Below are 22,556 nucleotides of genomic sequence, written 5' to 3'. Positions count from 1 at the left end.
TCAGTGGACAAGGGAAGAGACACTATTGTCATCTATTGTGATTTTAGTAAGGTCTTTGACACAGACCTCCATGACATCATTCACTCTAAATTGGAAATATATGGATTTGATGGGTGGACATTTCAGTGGATGAGGAACTGGTTGCAAGATCGTACTCAGAAAGTGGTGGTCAATGGCTCAATGTCCAGATGGAGATCGGAGAAAAGTGATGTCCCTCAGGGTACTGTACTGTGACCGATGCTCTTTAATGACTTCATTAATGAAGACAGTGGCACTGAGCGCACCTTCAGCAAGTTTGCGGATGACATCAAGCTGTGTGATGCAGTCGACACACCTGAGGGATGGGATACCATCCAGAGAGATGTAGACAGGCTCGAGCAGTGGATCTAGGAGAACCTGATGAGGTTCAAGAAATCCAAGTGTAAGGCCTTACACCTGGGTCATGGCAACCTCCACTATCAGTACAAGTCGGGGGATGAAAGGTCAGAGCACAGTCCAGCCAAAAAAGGATTTGGGGCTACTAGTGCATGGCAAGCTAGATATGAGCCAGCAATGTTCCCTCACAGCCCAGAAAGCCAACTGTATCCTGGGCTGCATTGAAAAAAGCGTTGCCAGCAAGTCGAGAGAGGTGATCCTGCCCCTCTGCTCTGTGCTGGTGAGACCTCACCTGGAGTACTGTCCAGATGTGGAGTCTTCAGTACAGGAGAGACATGGACCTGTTGGAGCAAATCCAGAGGAGGGCCACAAAAATCATCCAAGGGATGGAACACTTTTCTTGCAAGGTCAGGCTGAGAGAGCTGGGGTTGTTCAGTATGGAGAAGAGAACTCTCTGGGTAGATCTGATTGCAGCTTTGCAGCATCTAAATGGGGGTTATAAGAAAGATGGGGACAGACTCTTTAGCAGTCTGTTGTGACAGGACAAGGGGAATGGTTTCAAACAAAAAAGAGGGGAGATTTAGATTCAATATAAGAAAAATGTTTTTTTATAATAAGGATAGTGAAGCACTGGAATGGGTTTGCCAAGAAGTGGTGGATGCCCCATCCCTGGAGACATTCGAGGTCAGGCTGGACAGAGCTCTGAGCAGCCTCATCTAGCTGTAGGTATCCCTGTTCATTGCAGGGAAGTTGGACTAGATGGTCTTTAAAGGTCCCTTCCAACTTGAATGATTCAGTGATCTGTTATGAATAGCTAGTCTAGTCTGATCTAGTCTGGTGGGACACTGAGAACATCAAATATATTGCTTCCAGAAACAATGCAACCCATCTACCACCAGAATATTAGGCTGAAATATGAAAAGGCAGCAGCTGTAGATTTTTATTGCCATTTCCTTTTATGACTTGTCTTGGACACTTGTAATTTGTTAATCTGGTTTAGACAAATGAGTGAAGACTGCACAATCAGTCTAAAGCTCTCCATGTGTGGGAGTCAAAGTGGCACCTGTTGTTAGAAGTAGGAACAATTTTCAGAGAAGGTTGTACTAATGTTAATGATGCATTTTAGAAGTGCAGTATGAAAAAATTAAGGAACATGTAATTTGATTTATGCATAAACTTTCAATTAACATTTAAAACTTAATCCAAGGACATGGAATTTGTCAGCACTCCAACTGCCTTTAACAGTATCTGAATCCACTGGGCTATTCTTGGCTCTTTCTGGCAGAAACAGACACGTATACAGAGAGTTCAATGTCATTTTCTATTTGAGAAGTACAAAATTTATACTTTTTCATGCTTTTCTCCTTTCCAATGGTGTTTTTTAAAATAGTCCAAAAAAGAAAGCAAAAAGAAAGTTCCATGGATACAAAGATATAAAGACCTTCATCTCCACCTGGCTTTCTGTCCATTTCTCTAAGTTATCATCAGGCTTAGGGAGAAGCTTACTCATCATTTTTTTTCCACTTAAAAACAAAAAACAAAAACAAAAACAAAACAAAAAACCAAACCAAACCAAACCAAAACAGCTTTCAATTATATTTCTGTTGTCTACTCTTGAACCTAAGCCAATTTGGACTCATTACCTGTGCATCACTGTTCTCCCCATCCCTATGCAGATCAAACACAACCTGCCTGTCAGTTTGTCCCAAGCCATTGCAATGCCATCTCTAACTCACCCTGATGACCACAAGATTGGAAATCATCCTGACTGCTGTTTTCAAAAAGGAGAACTGCTGAAGGAGGCCCTCCCTGCTCACCTAAGAGTATGTGCTTTCATATCCTGCTCAGAACCACAGTAAGCTACCGTAGCTGCCACTACCACTATATAGATACAATATTTCCTTCCATCAGGGTCTTCCAATCCCCCAAAAATCATACAGAACAACAGAAAGGAATGCAACTGAAAAAGAAATTGGATTCTTAATCTATGTAGGATGAATGAGAATGTCACTCATGACCTATAGGAACAATTATTTTATCTCCTATTTTTAGTAAAATTTTAAAATACATTTTTGCCGTGTAACATTTTAGGTTGTATTTATTCTCTCAAATTTATTAAAATAAATGAGTGCATTCATAGAGAGGGAGAAATAATAAGCTCACTAATTAGTTTTCTAGCATATTTTCATAAAAAGAAAAATGTTAACAGGATGGAATACTTTGCAAATTTCTTTTACAGTATTTTAAATACATTCACTAAACAAGAAAAGTTACTTGAAATGAAAAGTACTTAAGGACTTCACAGTCCAAAAAATTTCACTATCCATTCTAGTAAATTGGATTACAATTGATATTTTCCTGAGTTTGTTTCCTTCTTATATATCTTTTGTTTTCACTAAGCAAATAAACTTCCTCTTTGATAGAAATTTCCCCTTTGATACAGTTCCAGTATGCTACACAGGAGCCTGATAAAGAGACTTAGCAAAATCCTTTCAGTTACCTATTCTTTTGTTGTTCAGGAAGAAAGAAGGAGGCTAAAAGGAACAGCTGAAGCCCAGCTGAAGAAGCAATGGTGGTCGGGGGCTAAGGGGGCCGGGGGGGAAGGTTACTTTGGGGTAAGAAAAACTGAGTAAAAATGACTTACAAAGAAAATAATGATGTGTTTTCCATTTTTTTCAGTGGTGAAGAATGACTGTAGGTAGGCTTCCAAAATACCACAAAGCACACAAAAAAATTCAACATCTGACCTTCAGGAATGATTCCCTTGTGTGTAAGTCCTACTTGTTAATATGCTCTGGATCATGCTGGAAACTGAACTTTTCCCTCACAGGTCTCACAAACAAGAGGTATATGTGTGATAAAAAGGCACCTTTTCTTCTCAGATCAAGAAATGCATTCAGTGAACTTGGTTAAGCCAAAGGCCAGACTTTTTAAATATAAATGGTTCTAATAGTTTAAACACTTTAGAAACTGAGACACTGGAAAAGCTGGGCACTCCTTGGGTCAGCTATCCTGAACAATTTTCGTTTTATCAAAATGGAGGGAAAATTTCTTGTTCTGATGATTTTATCTTCTCAGATAAGTAGGCTAGGTTTATTTGTGTTGTATGTAATACTGACTCAGATCACACCAGGCTTGTAATATATATTTTTTTCCTTGGCTGTTCTGAAACTTGTCCTGGTTCTGGTCTGTATAAGATATGTATTGCTTAAAGCTCAAATAATATTTCAGAATTCAAAAACACGTAACATAAGGTCAGTTCAGTGTTTCAGGAGAAACCCTCTTTTTACACACAGAGCTTCTATTAAATTCTGGTTTCAGTGTGGGCTGTGTTGAACCAACACAAAGCTTGTGTAGTTTTGTTTTGTTCTCCTTCACTAAACCTTCCATTTATCTTTTTGTGTCATTTAGCTTTTCCTGGATTGGACTAGTCCAAACCATAATAAAATGGCTAAGAGTATTTTTTCTTGCTGTTTCAGCTATTGTATATTAGTCACACGAGACTAAGAAGGACCTGCGTTACTGATAGCTCTATGCAACACTTGCTCATGTGCAGAAACTGCAATTTTTTAGGCATTATGCAGTTAGCTACTGTTTGGCTACTGTGGATATTGCTAAAACCATAGCATAGCATAAAGGAGCTCAGCGCAAACAAATCATCTGCATGCTTATGCTACTTTTTGCCAGAGCTATGTGCAAGGCTATGTGGTGAGCAGAATTGATGCCAATTTAAAAGCAGGTAGGACTTGTTGGCATTTATGAGATCACCACAACCCCTCACATGACTGTGTAATTGCCAAGTGGCTTGTGAATTGGTGCAGTTTAAACATATGTTTATTCTGGCAGGCTGCAAAGAAACTTGTCCAGTATAATATGCGTTTACCGTAGATGAGATGCAGGACTCTTAATTTTAACCTTAGTAAAGCTGATATAGAAATAAAATCCATATTCTTTTTATATTCTGATTTTCTTCATGCAAATACTACATTTAAGTTCAGTATATATTTTCAAAAATATGTTTGAAACAAAACTGTACTATGTTTTGTGTGGGGAAAACCTTGAAAAGAAAAGCTACTACCTTTCAGCTAATGTAGATGGAAGAATACAAAAACAAACAAACAAACCAGAAAAACCAACATTTTTTCATCTGTTATTCCGCATCTTCTTCTCGGTGTTAGAAAGTTTCCCATCTGGTTATTCCTGAAGTGAGTTCTGATATGTTCCCTAATTTATAGATTACATTTATTTATGGTTGTACAGTAGCACCAGATAAAAATGCAAAATCAAAGGAAAGAAGTACAGGAGATTTCAGTCTGTGTTAATTACATGCTGTAAAAGTTCTATCTTTCCAAGAAAAAAAAAAGACAATTTCCAACTTCCAAAACCTTGCTATTATTTTCATAAAATAAAAAACCCAAGGAAAATGAAATAAAAAGTCTTAAAGTTTCAGTGTACTGATTTTGAATAATGTTATCTACAATTATGACAGACAATCTGTTAAATAGAAAAAAGATTTGTTTTACATAAAGCAAGAGTACAAAAGCACAGCTTTTGTAATTTTGGTAATATTGCAGTTTTACAAACATATTGCATAGTATGTGTAAGAAAATAGTTCCCATCTTTTTATATATTATATACACAAGAAAATCATTAACATGAAAGTTACAAAACAAAAATGGTTAGCAGACCTTTACTGAGTACTGATTGAAACAATATGACACTCAACCTTTGATCCAACTTACATATGCATTACAGTGAATCAGCTGATAGTAATTCCATAGTGTGTTTTACTTTTTTTTATTATTTAGACAATGATTTAGAATTTTAAATCAAAACCATAAAAAACAGTACAAAGTGTTAGTAACAGAGTATCTTAAGCATCCCTCATAAAATCCTTCAAGACATTTATGGCTGTATCTTCAACCCAGACTTAATAGCCCTCTGCATCTAAAATGTTTTAAAGTGAAATTGTGTCATCCAGTCAAACCACCATTTTTCAGACAAAACAGTATAGCTTCAGTTGAAAGAAGCAGTATCTTGGCACATTTTGGAATATACACTCTCCTCTTTTTAGGAACACTGAAAGGTTCATATGAAGTGTGAACAGTAACTTAACTGCACAATGCTGAAAAAAAAATTAAATCTGGAAAAAAGTGAACAAGCTACAGCTCAAAATGCTGTACAAATCTAAACTATGTTACAATTTCATGTTGTAATTACAACTTGTCATCTCTTCATTCCAACAGAATTAGTAGAAGCAGCAGTGTCATAGTGTTAGATAAAGTAGAAGTGTCAGTCTTTGGTCTTATCACTTAACCAATGAATGAACTGCAGTACAAAACCATACAGCTAACAGTGCTCAGAGAGATTGCTGATGCTTTTATTTTTCTTTTTTAAACAAGAAAGAGACAGTATCCTATAATATAATGACACATATTTTTACAGAAGATAAATCTGTTGTATGCATTAAATACATGTAGCTAATAAGATCTTTTCGTATAGTTCACTGTTGCCATAGGGATAGCTCTGAAAAAGTCAAACAGCTGCAATACCATCTTAGTGGTTCTCAAACGTTTGAGTACAAAAAGAAGCTTTATTTGATACATGTATTCATGTACTATAAAGAGCCTCAAAAGAGTATTTTTAGTATTTTTTTAAATTGCTCTAATATTAATGCTTAAAAATACCTGGAGGTCTTCAGTCTTTCTCTACAATTGTCACAACAGAGTGATTTGTTAATGGGAAACTCTTCCTTAGCTGGAATAAGAAGTGACATCTCTTTTCTGAAATAAGTGATCAAATTTTTTAGTTAAATAAGCACTCTAGTTAGAGATACAGCTGGAGCTTTATATAACATGAATATTGGGCATTATACACTGCCAACAAGGACTGACTTAACTTGGAGAAAGGGACAAGGATCTATGAGAAAGGTGACAAAAATTAACTGAAAATTTCCTAATGGTTCTGCACAGAATGGCCTTTATTTTATGCCTCAACATTAGAAAGCCAGGGCTGAAATAGTAAAGGTATGGCTTCATGTTTTAACACAGTATTTGCACTGAGATCTTTCAGTTTTCTTACATCTGAAATGACAAGGTGGGACTGTGTCACTTGTTGAGGCACACTACAATCCAAAGAGCTCTACTATTGTCAGTTCCAAACACTGAAAAATACCAGATCTGTTTCTCTTCCCACTCAGAAACACTGACACTGCTTGTATATTATTGGTGTTCTAATGTTTTTAGTTCTTTAGATGCACTGAAATCCCTTTTCTAATACTCTGTGGAATCACGTGCGCTAGAAATATTCTTATAAATGAAAACTGATCTTTTCCCCTTCTTATAGCTTTCAGTGTATTTAAATATCAATATTATGAATGAAAATCACCAACAGATCATTTCTCGGTAGCTTTCTTTTGAAGAAATAATCAATTTAAAATCTTGATTTTACTGCTAGAAAACACAATTATGGCATTCTTGCTATGGGGTGAAATTCACACCTCTGAAGAGAGCCAGTGGAAAGACAAGCACCAGTTAAGCCATGGACGCATCTTGTGCTGGTCTTCTGCATAGGAGTGAATTTCACCTGAAGTGAAAACACAATCAACCTTATTGGGTGATAATAAAATAGAAAGGTAATCACAACATTAGTTTGTTTCTTTTCCTATTTTTTTCCAAAGACAAAAAAAATACTCTGTAGAAATACTCACCTTACACTGTTTGCCTTTCAGAGTTACCTTGCAAAAGCTGACATTGAACTGATGATCTTACATTCAGAACCCTCTAGTTACAAGCTAGATGATGTAATTTAAAGGACAGTATTAAAAAGAACACTTACCTTATGGAATCAAGCCATCTTCCACAATAGGAAACATTTTAAACTGTTTTACATTCCTGGGTTCTGTAAGTTTCAAGATACTCTTGTTAATCAATGTTGTGATAAATTTATGTAGCAGCATACCAAAGCTTTTTTATAAGATTTCAATTACAAATCAAATGAATCAAGTATGAACATTGATACAAGTAAGAAATCCCATATTGTCAAAAATAGGAATTCAGCAGTGAGATCTTGGTGCAAAGGGGGCTGCATAATTTAAACACAGACCTGATGAAGTCAATATCATATTAATGTACTTTTTCATATTTAATGTAATTTGATATATGTTTGTGTATATATACTACTATTACTTTCAAACCTCAGCAGCAGATGGTAAACAAAAGAGAATAATAAATGAGTGTCATACCACTTGTTAGTGCATTGCTTCTCAGCACTACACATTGTATTAATACTAATGTTTATGCTGTGTTCAAATGGCAGCAGTTAGCTAGAAAATGGACAAGATGTACCTTTGATGATTTTTTTTTTCATTTGCCAATTATAATTACCTTATGAAGAGCAATACACTGGTCAAAAGACATATCATCAGTATTTCCCTCTTTACCCTGTTCTTCTCTCCCAAAACCTGTATGTTCTACTGAAAGCAATCGCTTCACATGCAGTAGCCACAAAATTAATATATAAGGCCATTCAGATCAGACAGACAAGAGCAGATGTCTTTTTCACTCTGAAAGGTAATATTGCTGAGCACTTCCAAAATTTACCTAGTGTACAAAACCCTAGACTTAGTAGACAAAGAGTAACAACACACTTCTAAAGAAACCAAACTCAGGGAGGGATTCTGTCTCTTTTTGTGTTAAAAACCATTTACTGAATTTAATTGTTTAGTAAAGCAAGCATCACACAATGCTTCAAAATTTTAAAATTCAGGGATAAAAGTTTACATCCAAAAAAGATGAATGGAAAATTGTGCTTTCAGACAGTAGAGTTATTTATCATACAGGGGTAACCAATTCATCTCACCATCAGATTCTGGGTAAATTTGTTTATGTACTGTATATATATATGTGCAGTTCATATCCAGGTCCTGCAAAAATCTAAAACTATGTGCTTCACTTCATGTAGCAAAGGCACCTGTGTTATTCTCCCTTTTGGACAAAAGGTGATATTATGTTCCAGGTTTCCTGATGAAGAATACATTGATTTCTGAATATCTCACTCCCATCTCTACGTTGAGTGGTAACTCAAACCACAAGAGAAGGCAGCGCTGTATTCCTGCTTACACTGGAAGAAGTTGCTCTGCAGGCCATTTGAAGCATTGAACTTGTCACAAGGGAAACCGAGCAGAACTGTGAAGCAGAGGGATAGTAACAAAAGGCTATTCTGGTGTGAGGATAAATTGGAGTCCTTCTAGCTCCACAAGCAGATGTTGCTACTGGATTGACATGTGGAGCCTGCTCCTGCTGGGGACAGGTAAAGTTTACCACTGGGACAGACGCAGAGCTCATAGATAGTCTGGCGAGGAGCTGAAGAGCTTGTTGAAGAGGAGGAGAAGGAGCCCATTGGTAGATTTCCCAGGCGGATTGCATCTGCATTTAAAAATATCTACAAAAAGGGGAAAGAAAAGAATGAGTACATTTCTTTCAGCATTGTGACATATTTTAAAAACTCTATTTGAGGCAGAGTCATGAGATTTTGCAAACATACAAGCTGCCAAGATTTCTTTTTTTCAACTGTGTAGTTGCATATCCATTAATACCCACTACTGCAGTATATGCAAATGGTTCCCCCAACATGTTTATTCAGATACAAGTAGTGTCATACAGAAGCATTAAGACAGTATTCTTGAACAGCTCAAATTTTCACTTGTGCAATTTGTGATTAAAATTTATTTATTCATGGCAGTAGCATATCCTTGTTCTGGAAAAGTTTTTATTTTAGTAAGTGTGAAGTGATATTAAAGCACATTCCCTAGTGTGCTCCTGTAAGCAGCAGGAAAAATGTGCTGAACTGTGCTAAACTGTAGGGGCTTAACAGTAGCTTCATTCTGAGAATAATTAAATAAGGATGCAGAGTCACACGCACAAAATAAAGAGCTTATTTGACCTGAATTAGGAGGATAAAATATTTCAGGTTAAAGTCTTATTAAGAAGGTCATCATGCTATTCCCATTTGTTTCTGAACATATCAAATGACTTTAATTTTTTTTTTTGTCTCCTTCTATTGGAAACAACAAGAGACAGTATTAAACAGCAAACTCAAATATTGTTAATGAATCTGTATCGTGTTCTATAATATTTATACTTCTGTTAAATTTTCAGGATGTCATGAAATCAGGCAAGTCCCCCACTACTCCCGCTAGTACAAAGAGATAAGCTTCCAGCTGCTTGGAGTTCGTTTTTTATTTATGGAAAGAGTAAATGAGAGCCAAAGCAAGACCAGCCATTACCTTGGATGCAGACTATGGTAATAAAGCAAAATGGCTTTAGCTCTGCAAATGACTGTAGAAGCTTAAGGAAAGGTGAGTTCCTTAGGTAGTCAGCAATTTTTATACGGTATTGAAAATCAACAAAGCCAGCTTGACACGACTATAGCACAATGTCAGCAGTATATTTAAGGAACTTGGGAAGATATGACATTTGATATTTCCAACAGTAAATACATATTAGTTTATGATAGAACCAGTGGTATATAGCAGAAATGCAGTGCAGAAGCACTACTGAACCCCTGCTGGAGAGTAGTGACTGACAGCAGGATGGGAAAAAAAACGAGGAGAGAAAGCTGAATGAAATCCTGTGCAAAGACTGATGCACAGTCATGTTACCATCCACAGCAGAAGCAATGCAAATGACTGGGATGGCTGAAGGAAACGCAGGCTGAAAGTAGCCCAAAATAATATAAACCCTGTCAAGGCCTCCTTCTCCCAGAGGAAGATGCTGTCATCGATGAGAAATAACACTAAAAGGGACAGAAGGAAGAATCTCAGAGGCACAGATGACAAGTGCATGGAATGATGCCTTTCTTAACTCTCATCCTGACTGACGGAGGAATTCATTACAAAAATAAATGCAGCAAGTTGTTATTTTTGTTCTGCAATTTATGTAACAAAGAATGATGCATTTACACACACAAGCACTCATTGCTGTTTTAAAAGTCCAATTTCATAAACCTGAAGTAATTAGGAGCCAAAAAGCCCAGCAGAAATAATTTAGATGGAAGAACTGTGGACAGTGTTGGAAACAATTTAATACTGTCCTACTAGAATTGCGACTGTAAAAGAAGATTGCATATGTAGAAAATTCAGCTCAGATAGAAGCAAAGATAAAAATAACTATAGAAAGCATAATAAGAAAATAAAATAACAGATTAGGTACACAAAGAATTTGATAGCAAAGAGGCTAGATCTGGTAAAATGTAGTAAGGAAACAAAAGATGTAATTGTCAGTGGAGTTAAGGCAAATAAAAAGTACTCTTTCATTTCTCATGCAAGAAATTAAACAAATGTTAACAAGTCCACTATTATCATAGCAATGGTGGAGTTATCAACAGGATTGAATAAAAATCCAGTACCATTCAACAGTGTAAGCTTGACATAAGTATCAGCATGTCTTTTATAGTAAATAGCATTCAGCATCGTTCTGCACGCAGAGAAAGATCAAACACTGATGTCAGAACATGATAAAATGCTTTCAATTTCAACAGTAACTCTGCCGGATATTAAACAGGAGCCTGGAATGTCATAAACTTGTAATCAGCAGCTTTTGATAACTTAAAAATTGTTCTAAAAAAAAAAACCTGAGTAGGCTTTTGGACATTTAATACCATTTTTCAGTAAGCCTTAGTGTGCTTGGAATATCATAGAAGACCAGTAAAAGATTGTTTATCTGCTTTTTGCAAAAAAAAAAAAAAGAAAGAAAGAAAGAAAGAAAAAGAAGAAATTAGAATGTTATATATGTGATAATGATACTCAAGTGTAGAAGGCTTTCATATTAAGAAAATTGAACAATACCGGATCAGTTACATGTACTATTGAAAGTGAGAACGACTGGCCACTGTAACAATTTAGTTGCAGTAGTAGTGGGAAAGGACTGTGAGAAGTACTGTCTGAACCCTTCTTTTCTTTTGGCTCAAAGCTTGCTTTCTGAGGTATGTTTTGTGATAAGACTCTAACTTACTTACCAAGGAGACAAATGGTGGGTGTCGCCGTGTGGCAATCAACATCAACCGTGTGAACATTCGAAAGCATTTCCTTCAGGGCTTTTTGCCCCAGGAAGAGAGTGCTCAGGAGTGTTTACTGGCGGAAGATCTGGCCTGTGACCAAGTAGCACCAGCTTGGTATGTGAGACTGGGGAATGATACCATCTTATCCTGTGAAAAACAGGATGCGGATGGGCACCTTCCTGCTGCCTCTTATCTGCTGGCAAGGCCCGGAAGATGGGTTTTCTGCTGAGATCCCAAAGCCAGAAGCTGCCACTCCAGAGAGAGCTGACTCAACCACTAACTGTCACTCCAAAGAGAGCTGACTCGACCAATTTGGACTTGTCGTTGACCAAAGGGGTTGTCGACCGAAGGGGTTGTCGACCAAAGGGGTTGGTCAACCAAAGCGGTTGGCAACCGAACAACAAGCCCTGATGACCCATCACCTGAGAAGATCAACGTCGGCGCTACAAACAACGCTGGACCCCTGGTGGTGACTACCTCTCTCTTGCTTTCTACAAAGACTCCTTGCTTTTTCATCTCTTTTCTATCGCCCACCTTCCCTTCCCCATCTCCCTAAGCTACTAGGATTTGTAATAAACTGGTCGGGCTAACATTTGACCCGTTGTGTCTTAATCTCGCCGTCGGGTATACATATATTAAAAGAACCCCTTCTCCCTCCTGTAAATTGGAGCGAGACAAGTACATAAACCAAAATTAAATGGATTCTAAAAAGACAGGCCTTGATTCAAAAAAGAATTAATTCAGAAAGAAAACAGAGGTCATATGATGCTCAAGATCATGCTAGGAGATCAAAATCTTTTGGACGCTTTGAACTTTGTTGTTTTTTATTATATGTACTCATTATTTCTATGTTTTTGCTTACATCAGGACAGCTACATTTCCGCAACTCCTAATTGCAGAGATTCTGTAATGTACTGCTGTAAGGTTTTAATCCAGTGGACTTTTACTCCGTTGTGCTCTGCAATGCAATGTGGCTGTTATTTCTCTCTCATTAATTTAAATGATCTTTTCAAGCATAGCTGTACATGTATTTCCACCGGCACTTTCAAATTTCACACTGTGATGTAGATGAAATCAGGTTTTTCTGATGCCATAATCTTAAGTGGTAGCTCTAATGTCCTGTCCCAACAAGCATCCCACAATATCTGGTGAGAAATGTGGACAGAGTGGTACTGTGTTGCAGAGAAACTGAAGTGGCTTCTTGTGAAGGTGTATTTGCTGCAATGAGTCTGACAAGCTCAGTGCCTTTGCAGAAAGCTGGGAAAGCTGCATGGTTTAGACAGACTCCTATAGCTATACCCCGGGAAAGCCCAAGATGAAGAGGTTCAATAAACGTGGCTTAAAGCCAACATTAAAACCTACTCTGTACATATGCAGTCAGGGTTATAAATAAAAGACTAAATTTACAGATGCAACATTGCTATCTATTATTAGTTATTTCAGCAAAAAAAAACCCACTTTGTATGGAATTTGAGAGGAACATAGTTCAAGTTTGAGGATACAGCCTCTTCCCTCCTATCTTTTGGTAAGAACTGAATTTCTTCTCAGAAAAATCTTCCAACAAAACTTAAACTACTTAACTTTTCATGCCTGCTGTTATGAGGTGTTTGAAGAGAAAGGAGGGGGCAAGAAAAAGAAAGAAGAGTATCGTACCCAGGGAATACTGTTGCTAGATGACAGGGAAGTCATCTGAGAAGTGCCTGTATGAATAGTCTTATTCTAATCTTTCATTCTGCCAAAGGTAGGAGATAAGCCACTTAATACTTCATATGCATGAAGATTATGCAAACCCATCATGCACCTCTTGATACTCACACCTCAGCAGATAAATAGGCAGGGAAAGAAAATAAAAACTTTTATCCATTCTAGAAACATTGTGGGAGATTGTGCTCTGTTTTGTATGTCTTATTGCCAAGAAAAATATGTTAATATTATCCTTTTTTTTTTTTTTTTTAAGTAGACCTGGTTTCTGATTAATTAAAATAGCAAACTCAATCAGCCTGTAGGGAGTGTGAAATTAATAGAAAAATGGTACACTTTTACCGTATATTCTTATATTCTGTACTATTTAATGTGAATCTTGAGGACTTTCAACTTGCACACTTTCCACACAGGATTTGATTTTCACCAGGCCTGTAGGTGTACTGTATGAGAGACAGAGAGATTCTGATAAGGAAGCAGAAGACTGAATATGACATTTCTAAGGAAATTATTTTAGTATTTCCAGTTCTGCATTTTGGGGAAGAAAAAAAAAAGAAAGAAAGAATTGGCAGTTTAGCAAGGTACCGAAATGTATTATATGAAATGGCAAAGGATATAAATATTTGGTCTCTCTACTTAGAACACTTACAATCAGTTATTTGTACGAATTAGCAAAAGCCTCTGCAATGATAGCACTATTAACTGGCAGACATGTCTTTTACATAAACATGTCTCTTCAAAGAAATGTCAAAGACTAACTAACTCACCAAATCCAGTTAGTCCTAGCCTGTGCCTTGTGAAAATGTTTAGAATATCGAAGGTATCTGTGATGTTTATTAACTGAGATCTGGAAGTCATCTACTCATCAGACTGTGCTGTTAAGCTGTCTGAACAGGGACAAGGAGGAGAGGAAGATAAGACAGAAAATATAGTTTATCTACAAAAAAAAATAGAGCAAAATTGAAGGAAAGTACTTTCAGTGGGTAAGATATAGGCATGAGGTAAAGAATCAAATATTCATGCAAGCCATGTTATATAGAGATCTGAATCAGCCATGCCATGTATAAAAGTTCTCACCTGGGTCCTTGACTAAGTGCTCACAACAGAGGAGATTATACTCTGAGGAGATACAGCCTAATGAAAGAGCTAGGATTTATAAATATTGAGGAATGTTCTGTATTAAAGTATGGTTTGACTTGAAAGATAATTCTAAAGAGCTTCAAGTTGTATTCAGGACTAGTGTGGTTAAGAAATAACAGGAAATTGGGTGAAATGTAGAAGAGGAGAAGCTGAAAGGCTGGTGTTCATCAACCAGAATGAAGAGACAGTGTAATATGATCTCCCTTAGGTTCTTCAGAATTAATTTGAATTATAACAATCTAAGATTTTGTCTAGTCTTTTTGCTCTATCTCATGTGCTATCAGAAGCATACATAGAAATACAATCATATGAGTTCGGTTGCTAGACTTCTAACTACATATTTTTTATTTGCTGGTATATTTTCATTTGCTGAAGATGAATTACAGCATATATAGCAATGCTTTTGTTCATATCAACCTTTTGTTCTAATAATTATTGGTGGTTTTGACATTTATTTTAAAAACAGTCACCAAAGGTAGCCTTCATTGAAAGTCTAACGTACACTGGCACAATATCTGGTACCATATCTGTCTTAAGAATCAGTGCTATTAAGGAAATCGTAAATTTCCTTAAATTTCCTTAATTCATGAAATGAATTTCATGACTGGGATGAAACTGGATGTACTGAATATTCCGAGAGAGCCAAATTACCTAATACAATCTGCATGTTCAAAATGTGTTCTTTACAGAAGTAAGATTAATTGACCACAAGAGAAAGGAGAACTGTAGGCCAAAGTGTGGTCTGATGTGGTGCATGTTCTCTGTCTAAAGATTATACATGACACACATGGATGGAGCCACCTTTTTCTGTTAATTCTGCTGCATTTTATTCCTCAATATTATTGCTGAAATCATTGCCAACTGCAAATGATTTGAAAACTAATGTATATATACATTAAATATACTGTTGTACATTAGTAAAGTGTGCAATTCTTGCTAGAATGGAAGTACTTTTGTTTTGACTCCTCAATACAGAAGTGATGTTTATGGGAGTTATTCATTTTAAGCACATATTTTTCTAAATTGATGTTAGATGGTCAACAAGCATATACTGCACCTTTTGAGTTATAACCCCACTGTAATTTGAATTGGGGCTATGGAAACAAAAAATTTCTAGTGTATTTATTCTTTCCATTTCAGGTTTGATCAAATGGGGTTGCTATGAATGCTGACCAGTAGAAGTTTACAAGGTCCAGTGCTTATGGCATGCTACTGACAGTCTCATACACAAGAATTCCCAGAATCAAATTCCAAATGGTATTAGAAATCTTTACAAATTCAGAGGACAAATGTGACTTCTTTGTGATATATGTACCCAAACCAGAAAGTGAAAGACATGCTTGAAATATTTCTGGTCAGTCTCCTGAGTAAAAAAAACCATTATTAATTAATTACAACTCAAATCTGAACTAGAATAAAATGTAATGTTCATGGAAAAATGTTTCACTTATGAAATAAATTATGAATTGTCACTTTTTCTAGTAAAATTGCTTATGGTGTAGGTCTTAAAAATTTGCTTGCAAACAAGCAGTTCAAAGATGAATGCTATGAATTTTAAAATCCTTGTTTTTGTAGTTTTTGAACATTTTTAGTTACAGAGTTCAGTGTAAAAGGTTTTTTATTACTTCAAATTTACTTAAATATGAATGATTTTAAAATTTTGTTGAAAAATAACATGGAATTTTAATGATTTTAAAAATCTGTCAAAATATCTTCATAAAATTTTTGAAACCCTAATTTTCATAAAAAATAATTATTAAAAATATATTTTCCTTTCATTTTCACTTCTTCCCATACAGCAGTCATAAGTTTGTTGTAGTAGGCGTGTTGCGGACCTCGGTTTGTAACGCGGAAAGGCCCTTCCCCATAAGCTTGTTATTGGTTTGCCTGAGAGGCTGAGCCTGTGTCGTGGACACAGGGGATTGGGCTTCTTAGGAGCATAACAATTCCGTGTATGGCCTGTCGGAAGTGACAGGTCAGAAGCGGGAGATTCAATATGATTGGCCAGGAGCACCGTGTGAGCTTCTGGAACAGTCTAGCAAGAAGATAAGAAACACTATATATTTCTTTAGCTTTTACCAATAAACGCCATTTTGCCATTTTGCTGCACATCATATTGATGCTGTGTGTGGTATTTGGCCAGGACCGGGTTTAGGTTCCTTTCGTGCAAGAACAATACAAAAAGGGGCCGCCGGAGCTCGGTAACAATGGTTAAAGCCATGAAAAAGGGCTTTCAAAACAAATGCAACACAATTGCTAGACATCTTTTATGAATTAGCTGGATTTTCATGATCTATTTCCTGCCATTGTTTATTTCTTATTGAACACACTTCATCCATACCAGGCATTTTAATTTATTTTTGCAAACATTAAGTATCAATAAATATAACTCAGCTGAATCAAACTGATCTAGGGAATGTTGTTCCTTGCCATGTCTCTGTATTAATGGCAACCTAGTTTGCAGAACAAGTTGGATCCATTTCAATGTATTTAGATTTTTTTTGTTTGTTTTAGAACAAAATAGCAGCTACAAAACCTCACCTAAACCAAAGCTTTAAAATGGTACTGTTGGTTAGGTTTAGAAGTGAAGTTTACTTCATTTTTGTTGAGTATTAATCTCTGTATTAAATACATCTTATGGATTTAGGATTACATAGCAAAAGCTAGTACTAATTCATGATGTCTCTACAAAATAATCTGAGGTGCATGTTTGAGATGTTCTAAAATGTTAAATATAAACTTGGTCTCTTGTCTGCCGCACTGATTTTGAGTAAACATTTTCTGTTAAAGAGTATTGTTGATTTTAAGGTGACAGTTATAAGTCTCATCAAGGGATCAGCCCCATTATGCTACAAGCAACGAAATATTGTCCGCAAACCAAGCAATGAAGGAGTGCAATCTAACAGGGAAATAAAACGGGATAAAGAAGTAAATGGGAGAAAGATCACAGAGAGGATCATCAGGTTCCAACCTCCTTGCCATAGGCAGGGTTGCCAGCTAGTACTAGATCAGTACTAGATCTAAGTACTAGATCAGGCTGCCCAGGGCCCCATCCAACTTGGCCTTGAACACCTCCAGGGACAGGGCATTCAAAGCCTCTCTGGGCAACCTGTTCCAGCACCTTACCACCCTCTCAGTGAAAAACTTCCCCCTGACATTTAATCAAAGTCTAACCATTGCCCCCTTGTCCTATCATTATTTACTTGTGTAAAAAGTGGATTTCCTTCCCATTTTTAATCTTCCTTTAAATACTGGAAGGCCATACAGGCCTCTTCTCCAGACTGAACAAGCCTGTCTCCATCAGTTTATCATACGGATATGCTCCAGCCCTCTGATCATCTTTGTGACCCTCCTCTGGACCCTATTCAAAAGCTCCACATCTTTCCTGTGCTGGAGGCCCCGGACTTGGACTCAGTACTCCAGCTGGGGTCTCACGAAGACAGAGAAGACAGGGACAATCACCTTCCTCACCCCGCTGGCCATCCTTCTGATAGAACTCAGGATACCATTGGCTTTCTGGACTGCAAGTGCACACTGCTGGCTCATGTTAAGTTTTTCATCTACCAGAACCCCTAAGTCCTTCTAAGCAGAGCTACTCTCAAGTCTATATACATACCTGGGATTATCTCAACCTGCGTGCAAAACCTTGCCCTTGGCTTTGTTGAACCTCATTAAGTTTACATGGGCGCAACTTTCAAGTTTAGCAAGGTCCCTCTGGATGGCATGCCTTCCTTCTGCTCTATCAACCACACCACTCAGCTTGGTGTCATCAGCAAACTTGCTGAGGGTGCACTCAATACTATCATCTATGTCATTGCTAAAGATGTTAAAGAGTACCGGTTCCAAGACAGACCCCTGGGGGACACTGCACATCACCAGTCTCCCCTGGGACATAGTACCATTGACCACAACCCTCTGGCTGCGAACTTCCAACCAGCTTCTTATCTATCAGATAGAGCACCCTTCAAATCCATATCTCTCCAATTTAGAGATAAGGATGTGGTGGGGACCATGTAAAAGGTCTTGCAGAAGCAAATATATTTATAGAAAAGAGGAGCATCAGTGTGTCTTTCTCCCTTTATTTACTTTGACGTTGCTAAAAAATTGGGATGCAATGAAAATGCAGAACTGCATGAGCTTCAGTAGTGCTAAGGCGAGTTAGCAACCTTTCCCTTCAAAGAGTGCTGTATTTCTAAAACATTAAAATTAACTGCTAGCCCTAATAGTCTTTGGCAAAAAATAATCTATTCAGCACGCTATGATTATATCATAATGTATTTCAAGTACACTTCTACATACTTTCATACTTAGCAAAATCTAGTATCTGTGGAATTCAAAATTGATCTGTACTTTTGCAATGAGCTTATATGTGAAAGAAGCAGTAGCCAGCTAGCAGTCATTGTGCTGAATTTCCAGACAACAAAAGTTATTTTTCTTCTCACGTGAACCAATAGGTTCATCTAGAACTCAGAGCTTCACATTGCATTCTGCTTGTAAATGATTGCTACTTTAAACCATTAGTTATGGTTTATTTATAGAATAAAACATAGTTCACAATTAAAAGCCAAGCTGTAATTGAATCAAAGGATTCTGCTGATGCCTTGGCTCACAAGGGTGAAGCTCAAGAGTTTTATAAAGAGCAGTAGAATGTGAATAGAAATTACAGCCTCCCGTATTCAGTCTAGGATCATACATTATAATGTGTAATATGGCTAAAAGGATTATTATAATACTCTAGTAAATAAAATGTATCAAACAGCAGAACTGAGAATGCTTGAAGAGGCTTTCATCTTGTGATGTGGGAGGCTAAAGATTATACTGTGTGAGAAATAAGGCTAGAGGAAAATTATTTTGTAAACATATTACTGCTCTTTAGAAGAAATATTCTGAATTTATTCTTAAATAAAAGAAAAATATACGCTTCATAGATTAATCCACAGTAAATTCATAATGATCATCTACATAGCTAATAATGATTTTTTCCAGATTCCATATAACTATTTCCTGGCATGGCAGGGTGGTAATTATGCTATAGAAGGAAAATATTACTTTATGAATCTTTGGTGCCTTAGTAAATAAATTATAAACTTAAAAATAAAATAAAATTAAAAGTTAGCCAGTATAGAATTGATACAAAAAATCATGTATTCTTTTCTAGTACAAAAAATGTCTTTCCACAAATATGGTTCACTGTTTCCCAGAACTAGGTCACAAAGACAGTATTCTTTTATTCATGAAAGAAACATGACTGATAAAACATGTATTTTTAGGCTAAAGCAAAGGTTATTTTTGACACAGATTTTGTTGTTGTTGTTGTTTAGAATGTGTTTTCTGAATTATTAGTAATAGTTAACTGTTTATAATTTTCTCCTTATTGTCTGAAAATCCACAGTGAATCTCTTGGGCTTCAATCACTGACCTCAATCAATATGTTGCTATAGACATTTTGTCTATCAGATGTTTAACCTGGTTCTTCACACCAAGCTGTAATGTTCCAGTGTGGTCATGGTAACATTGCACAGTTATGCTGTGCTCATATCATTCTGCACTTTCTTCTGACTCCCTCCAGTGTAAGACATGAAACAGTATATCTCAGGATGGATTTTCTCTGCGTGCTTAGGGGACAGTGCTTTACCGATCTTACTGGAACTGCCAGTATTCATGACATATTTACACACCTTGAACTTTGTCAGATATGTGTTAGCAGGCAAGAACTAGTCGGGAAAGGGTGGAGAAAGGTTAATATCTTGTTCTCTTGTAACTATCAATCTAAAATCTACATGGGAAATCACAAATGAGTAAAGTCTTATTTACTATGCCCAGGAATATAACAAATATTTTTTATTTTGAAGTCCAACTAAGCCTGTTTTACACTATCATTATATATTTTTTTTCTATAAAGCATTTTGTTCTTCACTGAATTCCAATTCTGAACAATGCAAAAGATAGCAATGATAATTTTTCTCAAGTTCCTATTATGACAATCTAGCTGAGGTCATAAGAAATTATTTCGAAAAATATATTTTCAATGTATACTAGTAGATACTTAAGAAAAACTGAACGTCACACTATATTCTCGGATTGTTCTTACAGGCAACAATACATGATGAACTCACATATTAATCATTTGTACAAAACACCATAGAAATGTGTGGCGTCCAAGAGAATATACACAGATAGAACTATTGCTTCAAAGATCTTGCTGAAGTGAAAGTAAAACACTTTCTGTTAATTTTCATTTTAATTTGAGTATGATGTTTTCCCATTGCCAAAATCATAGAATGATGAAGAGAAAGAATAAAGAAATAGATTCTAGGTGAAAATTAATGGTAGGAAACATACTAAATTTGGTCAAGTGTGGATTTATGGAGGAAAGAATGTTCTACTGCTTTCAGTAGGACACACTGTTCTTTCAGTAGTGTATTTCAGGAAAGGCTACAGGAAGTTGAATTCCCTAGAATAACAGTGCCCACAGAAAGCAGAAGGGTGAGAGAGGATGATACCATTGAGAGTCAGATTGTCCTTAATCCTACCTTGGCCACTTCAGGAGAAAGTTACAGACACTTTTTATTTAAAGAAGTGTTAAGTAAAGAAAAGGGACTGTGGAAAGAGCTCTTGGAGAAACTCAGGAATAAGTTGGCACGTGATATTTTAATATAGTATTTGATCTATAAATATTGAGGCTGTCAGGAAAATATTGTGTTTTAATTACATATGACAGGTACTTGCATTAATAGAAAACTGTTGTCAAAGCAGGTCTTTGATGCAGCATATTGGCCAAAAACGTTCCTGTTTGCATTGTAATGCAAAGAGGGTGCATTGCAAGGGATTAGCTGTCGCAGATGTGATTGCTGTTTCTGTTTGCGGTGGCTTATTTGGATATTTTATAAAGCATTGGGGAACATTTAGTGGGATCTACACAATACAAATATGAAAGGCAAAAACAAACAAACAAACAACAACAAAAAAACCTGAAAGCTTGACATTGAGTATCCTGTTTTCCAAAAGTATTTTAACCTGGCAAGTCTCATTAAGAAGAATTAAAATATATTTCTCCAATATGTCTAATAAGAAACTGAGAACCTTTGATCCATCTGCACATGTATTTTTTTCTTTATTTTGTTTAGTTTCGTTTTAAATTATTTTTGTACCACTTTAAGGAATTAAGATGTAAGGATTCTTATACCAGTAATCTTTCTGGCATTTCTGCCATTCATGGATTGTAAACCAAACCAGTGATCCAATTTCATATTTTTTTCTTGATTTCACACAGGTTTATGTATGAAGAAACCATAACAAAATCTTTTATCTTGCTGATCACTGAAATATGATACTGGTGAAATCATACAATGAACATAGCACTGAAATGCTCTAACTTTCAGAGGTATTAACATTTAAAGGAAAAATACACAGTATGCAGAGCAAATCTGTTGAGACATGTTATCATAGCTTAATAAGTTATTAATTCAGACTTCTCTCTTTCAGCTTGTCAGATTCATCCAAAATTAATTTTTACCATCATCACTTAGCTGTGTCTTTCCTAGGGGCATGCTGGAGGACTGGATAGCTTTTTTTCTTGAGTCTTATATTAAAAACTATTTTTATCTATATCCATTTCACTTCTTCCAGTGTGCATGAAATTTAGTAATTCAAATATTTGAAAAAGAAAAATAAATAATAATAATTGAGCAAGCCAAACAAAAAATTATTTTAATATAGGCAAATGCAGAATGCTTCATGCATGTTTACCATGCTGCTGAATAAATGACCCTTGCATTATTTGTTTTAAGCTGAATAGGTCAGTGGAACATTTTTCTACCAGCTGAGCTTACCTCCCCTTCTGTAGACTGTAAGTGCAGTTCTTTTCTACACGTAGCCTTTAAGTCTCCTGCAGCTGCATTGATTTGCACTCCCCTGGGTGCTTCCATCACCAAAGATCTAGTTGGAGATTCAAGTCTGAAAGACAAAAACAACCACTGAGAAAAAACACACTGAAACAAACCACCAAAAAAATCAACCAGACCTAAAAACTACAGTACCACAATGCATGAAGATATAAATCTATTTTGAAAGTTAATGAAACAGAAGTGAGTTATTTTATATACACATGATTCTCTCACTATTCTCTATAGCCCAGAGAATAAAAAAATAAATCTGTGTTTAAATCTATTCCTGCTTGGGACAGCATTTAGGCATACACTGATATAGGGGTGCCTGTGTACTGATGTTTGCCTGTACTAAAACTGAAACAGAGGTACTTACAATCCCATGTATGTCTGTGA

At 36.3% G+C, this 22,556-nt stretch overlaps 1 protein-coding gene across 7 annotated transcripts in view; it reads right to left on the bottom strand.

Annotated features, from left to right (window-relative positions):
- SGCZ (sarcoglycan zeta) overlaps window positions 1,046-22,556 on the bottom strand; it is a 389,479-nt gene continuing 367,968 nt past the window's right edge. For 4 of the 7 annotated variants that reach the window (XM_021395711.1, XM_021395712.1, XM_021395713.1 and 1 more), the window contains 2 exons: window positions 22,107-22,230; window positions 1,046-8,817 (listed from right to left, as the gene is read on the bottom strand). In XM_021395711.1, the coding sequence (XP_021251386.1) occupies window positions 8,623-8,817; window positions 22,107-22,230 (319 nt within the window). In that variant the 3' untranslated portion in view covers window positions 1,046-8,622. Of the gene's footprint in view, window positions 8,818-13,476; window positions 13,578-22,103; window positions 22,231-22,556 lie in introns of those variants that run through there. The other 3 variants (XR_002438279.1, XM_021395714.1, XM_021395716.1) reach the window with 3 other exon arrangements.

Source organism: Numida meleagris, chromosome 4 (genome assembly GCF_002078875.1).
Source record: "Numida meleagris isolate 19003 breed g44 Domestic line chromosome 4, NumMel1.0, whole genome shotgun sequence".
Taxonomy (NCBI): Eukaryota; Metazoa; Chordata; class Aves; order Galliformes; family Numididae; genus Numida; species Numida meleagris.
This window is presented reverse-complemented; position numbering and strand designations above follow the sequence as displayed.